The sequence below is a fragment of the Malaya genurostris genome, chromosome 1 (genome assembly GCF_030247185.1).
Source record: "Malaya genurostris strain Urasoe2022 chromosome 1, Malgen_1.1, whole genome shotgun sequence".
In the NCBI taxonomy this organism is placed as follows: domain Eukaryota; kingdom Metazoa; phylum Arthropoda; class Insecta; order Diptera; family Culicidae; genus Malaya; species Malaya genurostris.
In genome coordinates, this window is record NC_080570.1 from 162,803,337 (window position 1) to 162,823,947 (window position 20,611).

Sequence of the window (20,611 nt, forward strand, 5' to 3'; positions counted from 1 at the left end):
TAGGTCATTTCACCAAACGTCGTTTCGCCGAAAGGGTTATGTTTCCTGTATGTTATGTCTCCTGTATAACTGATGTGGCGCTATCATCTTTCATTTGTCTTTCTTTTAAATCAATTTAATTACAATTTTAAGACGATTTCAGGATTCGACGAAATGGCCCTTTCGGCGAAATGGCTCTCGACGAAATGGCATTCGGCGAAGTGGCCCATTCGGCGAAATAACCCTTTCGGCGAAACGGCTTTCGGCGAAATGACCCTGATCCATTTAAAACTAACAGATCGGCTGAAAAGTTCGTATCGTTTCTATGAGAGGGCGCCACTAGAATTAAATCCATACCATTTTCAGTTAGTACCAACCTTCAAAAGATACGTGTATAAATTTGACAGCTGTCTGATTATTAGTTTGTGAGATATTGCATTTTGAGTGAAGCTACTTTTGTTATTGTGAAAAAAATGGAAAAAAAGGAATTTCGTGTGTTGATGAAACACTACTTTTTGATGAAAAAAAGTGCCGCAGATACCAAAAAATGGCTTGATGAGTGTTATCCAGACTCTGCACCGGGCGAAGCAACAATTCGTAAGTGGTTTGCAAAATTTCGTACTGGTCATATGAGCACCGAAGACGATGAACGCAGTGGACGTCCAAAAGAGGCTGCTACCGATGAAAACGTGAAAAAAATCCACAAAATGATTTTCAATGACCGTAAAGTGAAGTTTGGATATGAGAAAGCTTTGGGCAAAATGGGTGCCGCGTGAGCTCACAATCGATCAAAAACAACAACGAAAAACCATGCTGAAATTGAACGAATTGGGCTTCGAATTGCTCCCTCATCCACCGTATTCTCCAGATTTGGCCCCCAGTGACTTTTTCCTGTTCTCAGACCTCAAGAGAATGCTCGCTGGTAAAAAAGTTAGAAGCAATGAAGAGGTAATCGCTGAAACTGAGGCCTATTTTGAGGCAAAGGACAAATCGTACTACAAAAATGGCATCGAAAAGTTGGAAGATCGCTATAATCGCTGTATCGTCTCTGATGGCAATTATGACAACTTCGTTGATTATTTTTGACTTGACCCATTTTGATAGGTACAGTAGTGTGCCAATAAAAAGGATAATTGCTGCTTTCGTGAGGCGGTATTTTCTAAATTTTGGTTAAACACATCATAAAACATCCCCAACTAACCAAAAGTTCGGATAAAAAGGACTGATTTGGCTTAAGCAACTCATGAAAAGCAGCCTGTTTTCTAAGTAATTATCCATACTTCTAAGCAGCTTCTAGAATATATTGATTGGCTGCTATGCAGCGAGGAATTCCACGTGGAACTTGTCCGCACTTTTAAGTTGCCAAAAGATCCGTCCCAAGTAACAAACATTGTTCTAGTACTGAATTTATTAACTCTTCTTGCAATGCGATTTTAAAAGCGCACTTTTCTTGTATGGTATGCAACAAGTTTCTTGTTTCATATGTTTCACAACAGTAGAATTTGCTAAGTGGGAACCAGAATTGAAACTGCTTTAATGATCTTGTCGTACAGTCAGTTGAAGAACCGGATGTGGAACTTAATCCATTCAGGTTTTTGAGTTGGTTTCATAAGCAGTAATATGAATGAATTTTACATCCCTTACAAAAACGTGTTGAAACAATTGTCTAACATAACTAACAAAAATAACCGATCTGAACCAATTGTGAAACATGTCGATTATAACAAGTTTTAATTGCTACTTGGGGTGTGTACTTTTAAGCAACAAGAAAAGGGAATGCAGCATGAAAATTATTCATTTGTTACTATTCGATTTTCTTTTTGATTTTCTGTTTTACCGTTTTTCATATCTCTCAATTTGATCTTCGTATTAGTCTTTGTCTTCGTTTTTCGGTTTTTTGTTGGTCGGGTTTTTCCGTTTTTTTAATGATTTTTTTTTGCGTTTTGAATAATTATTTTTATCTTTTTGTTTTTTTTTTTTACTTTCGGCTTTAGATTTCGTTGATTTCTGTATTTTTGGTTTGCTTTTATTTTAGATATTCAAATTTTGAGTTTAAGGTTGTTCGTTTATTTTTTGGTTTGTGGTATGTTGGTTTTTAGGAAATTTTCTTCTTTGTTTCGTTCCGATTTTCATACCTTTTCGTTTCGGTTTTAGTTTTTGTTTCCGTATTTGTCTGCAGCTTCGTCTTTGTTTTTTTTTTGTTTCTTCGTCGTTGTCTTCTTATTCCATTTTCGTTTCGATTTTCTGTTTTACCTTTTTTTATTTCTCTCCTTTCGATCTTCGTCTTAAACTTGTCTTCGTTTTTCGGTTTTTCTGTTTGTCTCATGATTGATTTTTTGGCTTCTTGGTATTGTTAGTTATTTCGACTGTTTTTTTTTCCTTCGGCTTTCGGTTCTAGATTTCGTTGATTTCTATATTTTTGGTTCGTTTTTATTTTGTGTATTCAATTTTTTGGGTTTCTGGGTTGCTCGTTAATTTTTTGGTTTGTTGTATGTTGGTTTTCTTAGAAAATTTTCTCGTTTGTTATGCGATCTTCGTTGTTTCGTTCCGATTTTCATATCTCTCGTTTCGGTCTTAGTTTTTGTTTCCATCTTTGTCTGCATCTTCGTCTTTGTTTTCATTGTTGTTTCTTCGTCTTTGTCTTCTTGCTCCATTTTCGTTTCGAATTTCTGTTTTACCTTTTTTTATTTCTCTCCTTTCGATCAACGTCTTAAACTTATCTTCGTTTGTTGGTTTTTCTGCTGGTCGGGGTTTTTCGTTTTTTTAATGATTCTGTTTGTTTTTCGGTATTGTTATTTTGACTTTTTTTTCGTTTTCGGCTTTAGATTTCGTTGTTTTCTGTATTTTTGGTTTGTTTTTATTTTATGCATTCATTTTTTTTTGGGTTTTTGGGTTGCTCATTCATTTGTTGGCTTGTGGTATGTTGTTTTTTCGGAAAATTTTCTCTTTTGTTATGCGATCTTCTTTGTTTTGTTCCGATTTTTCATATATCTCGTTACGGTCTTAGTTTTTGTTACCGTCTTTGTCTGCATCTTCGTCTTCGTTTTCATTGTTGTTTAGTGTTTTTCTCGTTTTTTTCTGAGTGTTGGTTGCTTGGTTTATACGTGTTTTTGTTCTTGTATTTTAGTTTTCGTTCGTTCTTGCTTATGTTGTTTTTTTTATGTTCCAGTTTTGTTTATTTATTTTCTGTATATTTGGTTTATTTTTATTTTGTGTATTTATTTCTTTGTGTTTTTATGTTGCTCGTTCATTTTTTGGATTGTGATATGTTGATTTTTTTTCTCTTTTGTTGTGCGATTTTCGTTAATTTTTTTTTCTTTTTCGAACTGCTTTGTTCCTTAGGAAGATCTTTCGATAAGTTTTTTTTAGGTTTTAATCGAGCAGTTTTTTCAGTGTTTTCTTTGTGTAGTTTTTCAGATATGCTTCTTATCCGTTTGTTTTCGAAAAAAAATTTTTGTAGTTTATTTTTGAGTAACATTTTTGAGTAACATTTTTGAGCAGATTTTTGAACACTTTTCTCGATCAGTTAGTTTCCAGTAATTCTTCAGAGCTGCTCTTTTCCGAGTAGTTTTTAATCCGTTTTCTTAGCAGTTAGTCCTGGTTTTCCAGTTTTTTTTTTTCGTTCGTTTCTTTTTCGATCAATTTTTACAAGCATTTTTTTTAGCAGTTTTTTTGTTCAAGCAGATTTTTTTCAATCATTTTTGTTTTAAGCAGTTCTTTCATTGATTTCAAATATTGAAGCAAAAAAATTGAGTAAAATATTCTTATGGCGTTTTTATTGAAAACCACTTGTCAATGAAAAACTCCATTAGTTATTTTACAAGCAGTTTTCCAGAATATTATTTTTCGAGCAGTTTTTCCAATCACTTTTTTCTGAGGAAATTTTTCTAGCGGTTTTTTAATCAATTTTTGTAGAGCCAGATTTTTCAACAGGAATTTTTTTCGATCAGTTTTATCGCATGTTGTTTTGAACAGTTTTTCTAATCATTTTGTTTCATCCCAAACAAGTTATAATTCGTCATCTCTTTGATCACAGGAGAACTTAGTATAGATTCATCTACCAGTTTCGTGTTGCGAGAAGTTTGTTTCAATGGTTCATGTTTTGATTAGTTGTTTTAGCAGTTTTTCCGATCAGTTCTTTCCGAACAGTTTTTGACATGTGGTTTTTTCGGGCAGTGTTTCTATTTATATTTTAATTCAGTTATTTCGAGAAGTTTTCTTGCGCAGTTTTTTTTTCTGATTTACAAATGCTTATTTTTCGAGTATATTTTTCTGAGAGCAGTTTTTCACGAGCAAGGTTTTCAATCAATTTTCCATAAGGAATTTTTTTCAGCTAATTTTTAGTAGTCAATTTTGAGTAGTTATTTCATGTAGTTTTCGAAATTTGAAATATTGAAGTATTTACAGTTATTCACGAGCAGTATATTTTTAAAGTTTTTACAAGTAATAGAGGTTTTATTCCAGTATATTTCTCATGCAGTTTTTACAATCATGGTGTTTCCGAGCAGTTTTATTTTCTGGAGTAGTTCTGGTGGTGGTGAGCTCACTTTGTCCGCATCCCTTGACAAGACCGTAAGCTGATGGTGGCTCCACTTTACATCACAGATACCATAGACTCTGTTCTGATGAGATACGAGCCCTCTTCTATTGGGGCTAATATCGAGATTCAAAGAAGTTGTCGATCCTTCCGGCTCCAAAGTGTCTGAAACCCGTTTTGTTTTCACAAAATAATACAGCGAGAAGCAATAAGATTGTGCAATTCATAACCTCAAATCAAATTCGCATCTATCGAGTGCGTAAATCTTTCCGAACACAAATTGAATCTAACGTCGAACTGTTCGAACTGAGCACATCGCGAACTCTCGCTCCCACACCTTACCTCCGCAGAGCCAACGGAGAAGCGCAACAGTCAAAAGTTAAACTATAGCTATTTGTAAAAACCCGCTGGGAAAAGGGGTTCCGTTCGACTTAGCAGCGAAGCGAACGAACGTTTAACCAGATCGACGAGAACTCCACTCTAGACGTCCGCAGGCCGTAGGTCCTCTTCGGGTGAATAAATTTATTACGGTAATTTGCTAAATTTATAGACAGTACCAAATGGCTGACGACGGTGTTTGGGTTGGGTTGGGGGGGAAGATTGCCGGGGCGGACCATCCGGTCTAACCGCGCGGTCTACGCGAGGAAGGAAATTGGATTCATTTGCAAACTTTCCCTTGTTCCCTCGGGAGTCGAAAGCACGTGGGATGAGGTTGGGTCGGTGCAAAGTGGCTACCGGATAAAGAGTTAATAACCTAGAAATAGCATTAGAAAGTAGTAGACGAAGGGTTGAGAACTGGCGGCGTCGGGAAGTCCATTCAAGCCGTAGTAATCGCAGTGAAAAATAGGACTCCTAACCTCACATTCTCGCATGGAAGAGATTTCACCCGACTGATAAAAACGAGCGGGAAGGCCTGGAGTTTTTTTTTTATTGGTCATGATTAAAAACGAGTAGGCTCCATGCCTTAATGGATAACATTAATCATCGGCAGAAGGTTTACGTTTTGATTTAGGTTAAATCCAGGTCGCGCAGTAAAGATGATTTGCGTCACTAGCAGCACATGGTATAGTTCACTTTGTTTGGCTTGGATTATTTACTTATCTGCATGACACCATCCCGGGAATTTCACAGTCCTGCGGCAAAGTTTATTCTGATGTTAACCGGTATACTTTTAATGTGCGCATATGTCAATAACAGTGATTAATAGAAAATAAAGACAAAATTGAAAACAAATTTCCATGCGAACGCAAACGGTAATTAATTCGAAGCCTTCTTCGATTGGGTCAAAAGCAGAATACATAAATCAGTGCATGCAGTTGCGAGCAAAGTTTGCCAACCCCTGATGGATTCTGTTTTTTAATGGTCTCCATAGAACTTATTCAGCCATAAAATTGCGGTTCTCAGGATTTGCATTTCCGTGACGGATAGGCCCCTGAAAGGCCCACCTATCCAGAGTCTGGTTGATGAAGAAATTCTGCTCTGCTTAATTTTTGTTTTTCCTTTAGTACAGCTCCATTGTAAAATCTTCAGAGGATTTTTCCGTATCGATAACTTGTACTGATAGCTAAATTACTATGCTGAGTTGAATGGCAAATGCAAAAAGGACCGAGTAATTAACGCAAGCCAGACGAGGCAAACAATTAAAGGTTCTCAATGCAGAATTTATTCAATTTTGTTTATTCAAATTCAAATTTATTCAAATGTCTGATATTGTGGAAATTTTGTCTTAAGATGGATAATTATATTCCCTTCGAACCGTTCATATATTATAAGACTTAACTTTTTTGTCTAGTACCAGTGCAATGAAATGAGAGTTAGATGGTATGAAATCGAAACTGAGAACCATCAATACCATGTCAGCGGTGCTCTGTATAGGTGAGTGTGTTTGTTTAGATCAGCGATGAGTTTCATCTTTACCATCATTTTACGGATTGCACCGTAAATCATGAGGTGAGCTGAGGAATAGAAGAAATCGAGCCTCATGAGCGAGTTTTTGCCACCCTTAGCTTATGGTTTATATTGAGAGAGCCAATATCGCTTGATAGGTCGCGACTTCGGGCAGGTGGATTCGCCTCTTTCAGTAGAACATGGATTTTATCCACTTTATACCAGAAAAGCGAGGAAGCATCATGGCTGCGTGGGATTGGTAACAATCGCATTATTGAGCATTTTACACGAAATATTTTCTTTGTTTGCCGTAGCGATAGTGATGAAGCTTTGGCTTTCTCGGCCACAGTTGCATATTAAATTTGATTTGAAACAGTTGCATATTGCCTGCCAAACCAAATATTTTTTTGGAAAATTTGTTTTCTTCGTCAAGAAATGCTCCTCTACGTCGTTCTGTTGCATGGTAGTATACAAATACACTCTGGGAAACTGCCCAAAGTTTTCCAGCACATAATCCATTTTCATAATCCATTTTCACGCAAGAAAACTTTGTAAAATATTCGCGATACAATTTACGAGCCCGAGTTTTAGTTGTTTTCATCATGAACGGCTTCAAACCTTGTCGGTGCTTGGAAGTATGCACGAAAGTTGAGGACATTTTTATTATTCTATATTCAATATTTGCTTCACCGTCGCGTCCTCCTGGTGGTTACTGAGATCTGTTTTTGTTTCGCTCCCAGTCTTCCTGATTGTTGTTTAGCGAAATATTCAAGAACATTAGGGACAGTAGTGCTTGCAGGAAGTCAAGTTTTTTTTTGCAAAACTTCTTACTGATAGATCCGGATTTTCATTGCAACCGCACACAATTGCTTTCCACAGTGCTCAGTAGATAAGTAGTATCGCGAACAAATGACAAGATCGAACATAATCTAGAAGAAAAAACTATTTGGTTTTGATAAAATGCAATTTCTGGATGATTTTTTCCAATAGTTTACACTTGAAATGTGAAATTTAATTTCAGTCTAATCTCAATTCGAAAATTTTACACGAGAGTAAAATCCAAAAAGCTATCCAGAATTTTAATTAACAGCAACAAATTAAGCCCCAGTCTAAGCTCAATTAAAAAATTCCGCTAGTTTTATTTCTATTTTTAAACACCGGACGGCGCCATTCATCCATGTCCGGTTTAGCTAAAATTTTGCATAGGGAAAATTTTTGAGATGCTTGACCATTTGGACACTACCGCTATACGATATTAGCGATGATCCTGTTTTATTGGCACAGCATGCAATAATATAACAATTGTTTTGTGTAATTTCTCGTTTTATACAGTATTGACAGAACAATGACTTAATAATGTTATAATACATAATATAAGATTCAATAAAGCATTCCAATAGTTTAGCCAACTTTCCGATTCATATCATCTAACAGTTGCTCCTTAACCAACCTCCGCAGTACTTTTCCCGTGGCTGTCAGTGGTAGCTCCGGCCAGAAAAATACACCACCCCGCAACCGTTTATGATCGGAAACCTGTCGTTCTACGACCTGCAGCACCCGTTGTTCCGTCAGTTCACTCCCGGAATGTTTGACGATAACCGCTGCGGGTAAATCCGACGAATCATCTAGCTCCGGAATGCCAACCACACAGACCAGTCGAACACCGTCGATGCTTGCTATCACCGTTTCCAGGTCCACCGGTGACAGTTGATAGCCTCGGTACTTGATGACATCTTTCACTCGGTCAACCAGAACGACAAAAGCTTCCTCATCCAAGTAGCCGATGTCGCCGGTTCGAATCCATCCATCCGCGTCAATTAATTGACTGTTTGCTTCCTCATCGTTGTAGTAGCCCAAGAATGGAATCATCGTTCGAATCAAAAGCTCGCCCCGCTCACCAATGCCTACTGCGATTCCTTCGTCATCTATGACTTTCGCCTCTAGATGGGGCATCAACCGACCCACCGTACCCTCTTTGCTGTTCATCATATCCATTGCGATCAATCCTATTTCGGAAGAAGCATAACTGTTAAAGATACGTCCGTTCGGAAGTTTTGCTTGCATGGCTCGTTTGAGCTCGGGTGAAGCGTAGCTCCCAGTCAGACTCCAACTTTGCAGTCTACTGAAATCGGCAGTTTCTGCCCGTGGATGACTCAGCAGCAGAATCGCATGCGACGGTGGAGTGAGGAAGTGCGTCGGCTTGTAGCGCTCCAGAACATCGAAGAAAATGTCTTCATTAAACAGACTGCGACTGATAGCACGAGTAGTTCCAGTTGAGATGGAGTTCAAAAGGGCAAACAAACCCGTCCCCCAGTACAGAGGACTGAAATTGAAGATAAGATCGCTGTTATCTTTGCCGGTTGTTGGTCGATTCAGCACAAAAGCGATGTGTGCTTGCGGGATGCACACTCCCTTCGGACGTCCCGTGGTCCCCGAAGTGCAGATAATGATGCTAGGCTGACTATTCATGCTACCGTGATACTGTGGACTGAAAGCACGAACGGTCATTTGGTTTCTCTACCGAATTGGATTGAGTACTTACATGAAGTCAGTTTCGCTACCAGTCTCCCGCAAAAGTTCGTCGATTTTACGAACGTTTTCTCTTTCACTTTCCATCACGAACATTACGGGTTTGATTTTGAGTGCCTCTCCGGCACCCTCCAGTAACAGTTTGAGAATCGCTTCGTCACAGATTACGAGCTTCGGTTGAACTAAACCCATCAGATGACCAAGATCATCGGCGTTGAAACCCATGGGAAGGGGTATAAACGGTATGCCGGCAACCATCAGACCCAGTGCAATCGGGCTTAAATTTTCACTGTTTGAACAAGCCAACGCTGCCATATCGTCCTTACCGAATCCAAGTCCTGCCAGGTTCTGTGCTATCCGGATCGTACGAAGACGCATTTCCCGAGCTGTCATTTGACGCGACGTGTCCGTATCGATTTGCAGTACTTTCGAAGGGTTGCGATCGAGTGTATCCAAAATGATTTGACCCAGGTTCGCTTTCGGGTCGACGACCGGTGGTGGAAATCGGGAGATCCATTCTTTGGTCACTGAATTGAACGAATGAAACATTGCTACTGCTCCTCTGCCCGAGAGCGCGAATCGTCAGCCGTTTTGGAATTATCGTTGTTGAAACTGTGCGGCGATCGGTAAACATGGCACCGAACGATCCACCGGCTTTGTTTGTTTGAGAGGGTTGAATTCGTGGGACGATCGGGAGAGGTTTTTTTTTCTCAAATCTAGAGAAATTTCCAAAAACAGATGACGTCTTTGGTTTTCAAATTACGACTACACCCGACGATAAGACCATAATTAGGTTAAACCCGGGTCAAAATAAAACTTATAAAACTAAAATTACGACTCATCCGATTCCAACAAAACAGACAAGACCTAACCGCTTCAACCCTGATTGTTTGGATGCACTGATGGTGAGTTTGGATTGCGTACACTAAAACATAAGAGTTTACACTTATGACGTCGCACAGTCACTGAAGGGAAGATTGAACCACTTGCTGTTATCGGAATTGATGTAAGGTAGCAAAAAGAATCTACTCCGTGATACGGTCAATTCCCATACAAACGCAAACGCCCATCAAAGTGTTTTGCTGCAAACCGGTTCAAGCGACAAAACGAAACAACAAGTTATCAAAAGTATAAATTAGCGGTTCATTGTTCAATTGTTGACTGTCTGACACAAAAAGACATGGATTGCTGTGATGGTGGAGAGAAATTTGAAGTTTTGATGTAGTTAGCGTTGCATAGAATTACTTTAACGTTTCATCATTATGAGTTATTCACATTTGTTCATTACAGGTGATTATGAATTTCAACCCCGATAGGAACTAGACTGATAATTTTATTTTTCCTGCCATTAAGAATACATCTCTGGTGACCACAAGTCATTTTAAAAAGCTCAAGATTGTAACTCCCGGTCTTGTTCTTTGAGAATCGATTTACATTTTTGGAACGGTTTGGATGAATACCAATACCGGAAAATAACGTTTGAAGTACAGACTCTCATAGTAACAGACTGGCGGATACTTTTTTAGGGAGCCAAACGAACCGTCAAATTTTGGACCCAAACGAGCATGACGTCATTTTTTACATATAAAACGAAGAAGTATTGTTATTTTCATTTATACATTTATTTTAAATTGATAATTTTGAGACTGTTTCGTAGAAAACCAATAATAATAAAAATGGCAGGTTAAGACTATTTAGAAGCGAATTATGTTCATTTTGTTTGGTCTTTGTTATGTGAAACAGTACATTAGTTATCGTAGTGTTCGGAAATCATTCGGAAATCATTCGGAAACCTCTATACAAAATATTTAAAATGTTTTTTTAGGATCAAGCAGTATAATAAAGCATAAACAGTAAAATTTGCTTGTATCATAGGACAAAATGAAAAGACATAACTGCTTCCACTGATGGGATAGAGCGTTTATTTAAATTTAAGACGAAATCTACTCAGAATTATTAAATTGCCATAGATTTGCTATCAAATCGTTTGTTACGAGAAAGTTTCTCTCTGCTTACTCTAAGACGAAACGATGTGTATCTTCTGATAAGTTTTTCTCTGATTTGATGACAAGCAGGAAAGTGAGGCCCTGTTATGTTTAACATCAAAGAGAAAAGTTTTTCTTCTAAATTATCATTTGACATCATTCGATGTTTTGCTTATAAACCATTTCTAACTTATAAAAAAGTCATATGTATTCAAATTAACATAATTCAATGCCGCTCCAGTGTAATCTTTCATTGTAGTAAAAGTTGAGTAAGAACTCAGCTCACAATTGTTGCTGGTGCAACTGTCGATACACATTTGGCAGACGTTTTCCTGTTCAGATATTTGGTGCAATATCATTCCTGCTAGGTAAAATATCACATTTTGTTCTGAAGATTGCATAGTTCGATTTTCTTCTACTATAGTATCGTCTTGTATTGTCAAACTCCATGGATAACTTGTTTTTCTGCATAGCTGTTGAACCTTCTCTTGTTTTGCTAAATTATGCAGATGGTTAGGAAACTGAAGTAACCAACCACATGATTCCCAATCGTAGGAAGAGTTAGTAACTGTGTTCATGTACTGAGAAACAGTTAGTAGCTTGATGCTATCCTTAACCTGAAGCGCTGATGGACGAATCTGCCTCTGTCTAAGTTGGGAAAAAACATTTTCTAAGCAGTCTTGTGTGAATCTTCCGCCGAACACAAACTGAAACCCTTGTTGATGCAACAAATGATGACTGATCCTTATGAAGCAATTGGTCGACATAATGGCGGATGACTGCCAAGGCTTCCATGAACCGACTCTACAACCAAAAACCATACTCTGAAATTCTTCTAGTACTATTATTGAATTATTATAAGAAGCTTTGTCAGTTATACTCAAAGCTAAAGCAGGGGCTCTTGATGTCATAATAGAAAACTACGTTGCAACACGGTCAACAAAATAAGCGGTAGTTAAAATATCAGTTCTTCCAGTTTCATTGGCGAAAAATCGTAAAGCAGCGGACACTGTATGATTAACGTATTTTATAGCATTCGGAACCTTCATTTTTTCGAAGTTCGATAACCCTTTGCTGAAGTCCACATTATCAATGTATAATCCAGAAGCCATTTTTAGGTTGCATTTCTGCTCGTACAAAACGAGTTCCCGTAAATGGTAGATGTTCGCCATCGACGAGGTGAACCCATTTTCCTGCACATGTTCCTCCGGCAATCGTATGACAGAGTTTGACATCCATCCATACACTATGCTTTTAAATACATGCACGCAGTCTGGAATCAATTCAAATGCTCGCGAGTGATCTGTTGGATGTTGTAAAGATTTCGAATGAAGTACATTATTCTGACTATGTTTGACTCCCAGATCATTCCACAAACGCTTGTTATGACCTGGAAATTTAAACTAATTATTTTAAGTAATGAATACACACACTCCACTTATACCTCCACCAAGGATGGCTTTTATCGTATCATAGAACGCTCACTCGCAACTCTTCCACGATTGAATCAGTGCCATCAAAGAGAGTTGGAAATCATCGCAACAACAAAAACCCGGCATGGATCATTTAACATAGAATCGACACCAGTGCGAGAGCGAATTTCTCTCGATGACATTTCTGAGAATCAAAGGTTAGCACGCCGCTGTGGGGATCTTCTCTGAAGCAACAAACGGTCGCTTATTCTCGTTTCGCGATCCGATTCTATACAGGCAGTTGATAATTGCGATAGAATCATTTCACTATTGCCGCTTATTCTAACTATGTGCAATTAACCTTTGGAGCAGTGGTGTCTATGAAAATGTCTGTGAATGCTCCACACAAGGGTTTTGAAATATTGCAACCTAGTATGAGAATCATGAAGTTGAATCAACGACTCGATTTTCTGCGATAATTGTCAACTTGCGATTCTCTCTTGGGAAATCCCACACAGCAACGATAATTATCAGACTGTAATTTTTTTAAGGGCCGTGAAATACTCAGAGTATGAAGTGGAGCGAAGGAATGTAGAAAAATTCTCTCGCGGTTCATGCATTGAGAGACTCGAGTTCTTGTAGCATCTTCTATCGGATTGAAAATGTTGTATACAATATAGATAGCAATATAGCAGCTTCTGTGAAATTTTCGGCAATCACCAACACTGACCTCCACAGTCACTGACGGATCCATGAACAAACAACCCTATTGCTTCAGCTTTGTCAATAAGCTCAAAAAGAATTGATTTCAAACATCCGTGTTGGATAGTGTCTCCAGTGTAGAAGTATCCAACAATTTGTTTCCAACGAGTGCGGATTCCAACTAACATAAATACAAGAACATGATTAGCAATCCCTTCATGCCCCGGGAGGGTGATTTTTCCAACGAATTTCTTTAAATTTGCACAGTACATATTTCCCGGCTGAATTGCCATTTCATCAAATACAATTACACAATGTTTGTCAGGTTGGTTCATGGCTGCACTCTTATTCTTAAGAAGCTCAAAGACTTCATCGAGACAACCACTTTCAAAGTGGAGGTATTGCGGTCTTTCCCTCAAAGTTCTGCTACTAGGTAATTTGTGCTTTTTTCGCTCTATCTCGTAAGCTGTGTATCCACAGTAAAATCTGGTCTGTAATCCTTCTATTATGCTTTGATTAGACCACCTTCGCCGTTTTTTTTTTATCCAGTCGTTATCAACGCATATTGATCTTCTCCCAGAGTTTTTTGCAGTTTCGTTAGCATAGAATCAGGTTTAGCAATCTCTAGTTTTCTCTTTAAATTTTCGTTCTCATATTACAATTTTGAAACTTCCCTGGAATATGAATATTAGTTTTCGTATTTCACTATACGTATAGTTTCTAGTACTTTTCAATATTTTCATTTTCCGCAATCAAATATCTATCGTTCGGCTTGACAGGCTCAATGTACCTTCTATTAACATCTATAGGTACCGATTCAACAACAGTATTTGTATGAACGATTTCTGGCATACAGTTTTCATGATCACTATAACAATAGTCATCGTGAAATTTAAGTACCGGCTTAGAAAGTCTCAGTTGCGGTACATTCTGATATCGTGGAATCGCTCCAGGAATTTTTCTTATTCGGCCGCTACTATTCATGTATAAATCAACTTCGGCGAAGTACAACTATTGGAAGAAAATGAAAGATCAATAATAAATTATATCAATTATCTCCGCATTTGAGCTTACACTACACAATCTATGACTTCCGATTATAGGAAAGTCTTTCGGTAATTTGCAAAATTTGAGCCACTCATCTTCAGCCTTTTCGTCGGTGGGGAATCTCAAAAAACCGAGATTTTTCATGCCGCAACGCGAATTGTTTTTACACAAGACGAAAGCACATTTCATTTCAACAAAACTTTTGCATTAAATGTGAGCCAAATGTAAATAAATAACAAACTTGCTCACCAGCTTGCACATTTTACAGTGCTGCCCGTCGATAAACCAACATAATTTTGTTGCCAGATTTGCCACTTTTGTATCCGCCAGTCTGTTACTATGAGAGTCTGTAGTTTGAAGTCGTTTATGCTGACTTGGAAAATCAAATTTTAAAATAAAACAATGAACACAAAACGAACCCATTCTAGTCCGAACTGCAGGAAAAAATGAAACACTGCAATAACTTTTCGATAATTTTTTGTCGTGAATACGACTTACTTTACTATGGGGTGCCTTTTCAAAATTTACCCTCTGGGAGAGTGATAAGTTTTTGATCGTGAATATCTCTTGTTGTATCTAACGAATCAACATAATTTTTGCTACGTGCCATCGGAAATATGATCACAATTTTATGATAAAATTTTCAGTTGTGTGACACAATCTCAAATAATTCAAAATTAAACTTTTCTGAAATGTTTGGTATAAACGAGTATCAAAGAGGATAATTCATAAGGCGCGTTGGCCTTTCTCGTATTTTGAAAGCTCATAGCTCAGTGATCTGTGAAAGGATTTATATAATCTAACTACCAATAGAATCGAAATTTTTCACCTTAAACGTGTATATCAACAGCATTGAAGTATTTCAATAGTACACGATTGAAAAACCTGTCTCATTTGACCCATGTCAACACCAGCCAATCAGAACGCGTTCTGAGGCAGAGAACAAAATATTTGCTGCTGTACAACAAATCGTTCGAGAAAAATGCTCCGAAGAGTGCTTAATATCGTAGTGAGTTCCACAATTTGGTCCTTCTGAAAGGCAGGAATGAATCCCGTACAGCATCCTGATAGTTTCTTTCAATGAATTATGCAAATCCGAAATGAAATAATCAACATTAAAATTCTGTATGCGGCTATTTTCATATTAGGATTTCTTGCTCGCATATCGAAGGTACAAATCTTCAGTTTAGTGCAAATCTAGAACAGTTTGATTAGATTTGTTCACTTTTCGCTGTGTGAAATTCACAGTAATCGAGATCAAGTAAAGCCTTCTTTGTTTTGCGAAAAATGTTAAAAAGGAGAATGTTTACATAATTCATACAATTCATCAACGAATTGATATTTGGAAATGTTAAGGAACATGTCAATTGTTTTCGTATTCACGACATCCAGTTATGTCTCTGACATTACCCACCCGCCTTTTTTATTCGGTTCAAATCAAATAAATGTGAAAAGCAAACAAAATTTATACGAGGAAGTGTCAGAATACCACAGAACAAATTTCGAAGAAGCAAAACGTAAACTGTCTGCAATAAACTGGCAAAATTCACAGAGTATAGAAGAAAACGTCAATTAAGAAGTAGAATAAATCTGTCTATTAATTAACAACTTAATTTCGAAAATTATACCAGCAAAAACAAGAAGAAGTCATAATAGCAAATGTTTTGTTTGGTTCAACCCGTAATTTAAAACCTGAACTATTGGCATATTGTCGCAAAACTGAAATGTAGAGGCTCTGCTTGTTTAGAGATGAAACTTTCAGCAAGAGCTGTCAAATCGGTAGGAAAATTTTTAATTACTCCACCTTTTCAACAATTTCTTATGAAAACGGGCAAATTCATTTGAAAGATCGTAGTAGAAGTTGAAGAAAAAGTTTTTTCTTCTGAGGTGGTAATGTTGATCTTAGTTCATTGTGCGAAATCTATCGTTTTTTTTTTTCAGAATAGAGCATTAAACTTTGTTTGATACCATTTTTCAAATGCCTGGAAATAACAAATAAAGTATCCAAAATAAATAGTACTCGATCGCTATACATTCTAGTACTTAAAAAATCAACATTACACTGGTTTCTGTTTAAAAAAATGTTGATCCGAAAAAACCTAACCTTACTCAATTTCACACATTTCTGAAGATTTTCATGTTTAATCGTAGTTTACACTAAAAAAAGTAGTAGTAATCTCTTTGAAATCGATTTTCTTCTACTTCGAGTGTACTTTTATTGCTGATATCTATTTGTACTATTGAATAAACGATAAAAATGTCGCAAATCACTACTGCCGATATGAAAATTTCCGAAAGAATCCTCCTTTTCTTGGATCCATTTTTCATCGGCAGGTGTCGCTACCGGTAAATCAGCTTTGCGACAATGTGCCAATAGAAAACAGATATGTGACAATGGGTGAAACATGGATTCATCACTTCACTCCGGAATCAAAACGATCGTCATCTGAGTGAACAGCAACTGGTGAATCTCGTCCAAAGCACAACAATCGGCGGGAAAGGCTATGGCTTCGGTATTTTGGGATGTGCGCCGCGTAATATTTATCGACTGTCATGAAAAAGGAAATACCATTAACAATGAATATTATATAGCGTTATTTGAGCGTTGGAAGGCTGAAATTGCAAAGCAACGACCGCATATGGCAAAGAACAAATTTTGACCGTGTCAGAAGTCAATCAAAACAATGGCAAAACTACATGAATTGAACATCAAATTGCTCTCATATCCACCGTATTCACCAGATTCGGCTCTCTGCGACTACCGGCTGATCGCAGACCTGAAAAAATGCTCGCCGGTAAGAAATTTCGGTTATTGCTGAAACTGAAGCCAATTTTGAGGCAAAAGATAAATCGTCCTACAAAAGTGGTATTGACATGCTAAAGCGACGCTGGAATGATTGCGTTGCTCTTGATGGAGATTCCGTTGATGAATAAAGTTAATTTTGAACCAAAAAAAATCGTGTTAGAAGCTCTATACGACAAAAAATTCTTTCAAAATTTTTACTGGCACCAACTTTTTAATTGCTGAATCAGGAAAATTTTTATGCTGAAAACCGTTACTCAGATTTGGGTTAGAGAATTTTTACTCCGGTTTTGCACTGAAATTTCCGACTTTTTCTCAATTTTTCCGTTCACTTGGCACCCTGTCGCAACACTGATTCTAATAGTATATTGATAAGGCCATTCATAATAGATCATAGTAGAATCAAATCACAGTGTGTCCCTCGACTGGAACTCGTTGTTATCGTATACCGTGGGTCAGACGCGTTCTCGTTACCGTTCCGTGCAAAAATAAGGGACCACGGTTCCCTATTCATGCCTTCGTTCATTGGTTGTAGTTTTAGTTAGTGACTTTAATTGCTTTTACAAATTTATTTATTTATTTATTTAATCAGCAGACAAATTTAAGTCCTAATGATTGTTTCTAAGAATATTTAAAAAAAAATTCTCTTATTCGGCTGCGGGAAAAATGAAAATCGAATCCCGTCGAAATACCGTTGAAGGTTCGTTGCAATCCAATGACAGCACCGTTGATTCCGTAGTTAGTACGACGTAGAGGCAATCTGAGGAGGTTGTTGTTGCGAAGAGCTCTGGAACGAACATTAATGTTGATTTGACTAAGAAGTGCTGGGCAATCGATATTGTTCGTCAAGACATCGACAATCAACATTGCACGGAACAGGTCACGACGCACTTGCAAAGTATCGAGCCCGATAAGCATCCCACGGCTTTCGTAGCTCGGCAGCTGATGAGGGTTGGTCCAGGGCAATTTGCGAAGAGCGAAACGAACGAAATGTCGTTGGATTGACTCAATTCTGAGAACACCATTAACATAGTGAGGGTTCCATATCACCGAGCAGTATTCGAGTGTTTAGCGAACAAGTGAGCAGTAGAGCGACTTCAAACAGTATATATCTGTGAAGCGCTTAGCAATTCTCATAACAAATCCCAAACAACGAGAAACCTTCGTAACTATGTAACCAATATGCTGCTTGTAATTCATTTGTACGTCTAGATAAACCAAGGTCCTTGACACAAGTGACTCTTTCAATCGCTGCATCATGGAGGCAATAATCAAACCGCAAAGGGTCTTTCTTACGAGTGAATGTGATAATAGAGCATTTGCTAATGTTTAAAGTCATTCGGTTGATCTCGCACCACCTTGAAAAAAATGGTCAGTTGACGCTGAAGGTATGAAGCATCTCTGCACTCTTGATTATTTGGTATAACTTTAAGTCATCAGCAAAAGATAGTCGTGGGCCTTCTAGTGAGTAATTTACATCGTTGAAATAAAGGAGGAAAATCAGTGGACCGAGATGGCTTCCTTGAGGTATTCCGGAAAAAGCAAAGACCTCCTGCGATAGACTATCATTGATTTTAACCGCCAGCCGTCGATTGCAGAGATACGATTGCATCCATCGAAGAATACTGGAACCGAAACCCAGCCTATCCAGTTTGGCGATCGTGATAGAGTGATTGATTTTATCAAAAGCTGCGGAAAGATCCGTGTAAATAGCATCCGTTTGGAAGCCATTAGACATAGCATCCATCATGAACGTCGTGAAAGATAAGAGATTAGTAGCAGTGGAGCGTTTCGGCATGAATTCGTGTTTAGTTTCCGCGATGTATTGTTTACAGTGGTCGAAAATTGGCTAAATTGGCGGAAAACTACTAATTCGAACAATTTAGGTATGGCGCTTAGGGCAGTAATTCCACGATAATTGTCAATGTTCTTTTTGTCTCCTTTTTTGTGAACTGGAAACATGTAGGAAGATTTCCACATAACGGGAAAGACTCCGGTCGTGAGTGATAGTTGAAACAGTTGGCATAAGGGAGTTACTATTGCACTTGAACATCTTTTCAAGACAACTGCCGGAATACCGTCGGGTCCAGGCGAGTGTGAAGGTTTAAGTTTTACGATTGCCGTTAGTACAGCGTCGATGTCGATATTGATTAAATTCAAAGACTGGCTCGATATGGGAACATTAAAAGCCGCCTGAGAGATACGGGCTTAAGGTCTCTCTAGAAAAAACGCTGCAATTTTTTTTCCTAAACATATCGCTTATCTTTTGCGTGCAGGAACCAGTTTGTTGTTCGTAAAACATGGTCGAGGGTAGGTCCGATTTCTTTCTTAGCTCGTTTACATGTTTCCAAAATGAATTTGGATCGGACTTTAGCCTCCTTTGCACATTGCGCAAATAGTTCGAGTAGCAACGCTTGGCTGTCTTTTTATATACTTTATTTATTTGCATGTAACTTTGTCGAAACACTAAGCCGCCATTCTTCGAGTATTCCTTCAATGCGGTCCTTTTTGAACTTTTCAAACGTATTAGCTCTGCGGTTTGCCACGGAGCCTGTTTGGAGGGCTGGATAATTCGCTTAGGAACGTATTGATCGATTACATACGTCATAACGTTAGAAAAGGTTTGAGTCGCAAGATTAACATCGTCGTTGTCAAGAATTTCACTCCAGGTCAAGTTAGAAAGAAAAACAATGATACTATTGTAGTCGGCTTTTTTGAAATTGTAGCTGACGATGCGAGAATTATATCGGTCGTGCGACGATCCATCTGATTCGAGTACAATGTGGAGCGGAGGGTGGTGTCTAACGGATTTCACCAGAGGAAAGGGTGCTGCGATAATTTTGGTTGCACAATCGGATTGGCTCGAGAAGCGAGTATTCTGTCATTCTCATTTTGAACGTGATTCACTTGACGTAACAGGTTGAGACTGTATCGGTCAAGCAAGTTCGTGATACCAGTGTGGAAGGAAGAATGCAACGCATCTACATACAGGAAACCGTCGGAAGGAGGGAGCCATTTCAGGCCGGGAAAATTGAAATCACCGATAATAAAGATCGCATCAGTAGGTCGCATATGAACGGAAGTAATTTCGTCTATCGATTGTATATGCGTATCGATCAGTGACAGGTCACGTATCCGGTCCGGTGGAAGCTAAACCACACAGAGAAATAATGATGAGCTATCACTCAAACTGATCTTCACACATACCTGCTCAACGTTGCTTTCAGAAGCGTTTTGCAAAAGTTGTGCTTTCAAACGACGACGAATAGCAACAAGAACTCTACCACCGATGATTTTGTTACTTTTGCGGGAGCTGCGATCGGTTCGAAATACTTCGTAGTTGCTATCGAATGCTTGTATGGACAGCGTATTTTCGGTCAGCCAAGTTTCTGTTAATGCGATAATATCAAAACACTCGTCCGAACAGGCTAGTCGATAGTTCTCCAAGCATGAATTCATACCGCCAGCGTTCTGATAATAAACTTGAATTTGTAAAACGTTTCTATGTAAGTTTGAGCTGGAAGCAGGGAGGCAGTCAATTGTTGAATTGTGCAAGTTGCTAGTATACTTGCCGGCGGCGACGGGTTTGAAGACCTCTTCACCGCTCTCGCACACTGGACCGGGACGGCTGACGAGCGCTGGCTGCGATGGCACGACTGTGGCGAGGGGATCAGAGGCTTCCATAATACCAACTGCATTGCGTCTCAGTGTTCGGTGAGTAGAAGTCATC

At 38.3% G+C, this 20,611-nt stretch overlaps 2 protein-coding genes across 2 annotated transcripts in view; one reads left to right on the forward strand and one right to left on the reverse strand.

Moving 5' to 3' along the window:
• LOC131426567 (papilin) overlaps positions 1-20,611 on the forward strand; it is a 219,877-nt gene that overhangs the window by 195,779 nt on the left and 3,487 nt on the right. The window lies entirely within an intron of this gene.
• LOC131426568 (luciferin 4-monooxygenase-like) lies at positions 7,710-9,797 on the reverse strand. The gene is made up of 2 exons (XM_058589413.1): positions 8,946-9,797; positions 7,710-8,891 (listed from the first exon to the last, which is right to left on the reverse strand). Exons 1-2 carry the CDS (start codon positions 9,479-9,481, stop codon positions 7,805-7,807), a joined length of 1,623 nt encoding a protein of 540 aa, XP_058445396.1. The 5' UTR covers positions 9,482-9,797; the 3' UTR covers positions 7,710-7,804.

Bases quoted from the DNA above. Each gene is read 5' to 3' on its own strand.
- LOC131426568 (XM_058589413.1), bottom strand. From the start codon at position 9,481: ATGTTTCATTCGTTCAATTCAGTGACCAAAGAATGGATCTCCCGATTT. The intron at 8,892-8,945 runs GTAAGTACTCAA...TCGTGCTTTCAG, and splicing joins GGTAGCGAAACTGACTTCAT to TCCACAGTATCACGGTAGCA.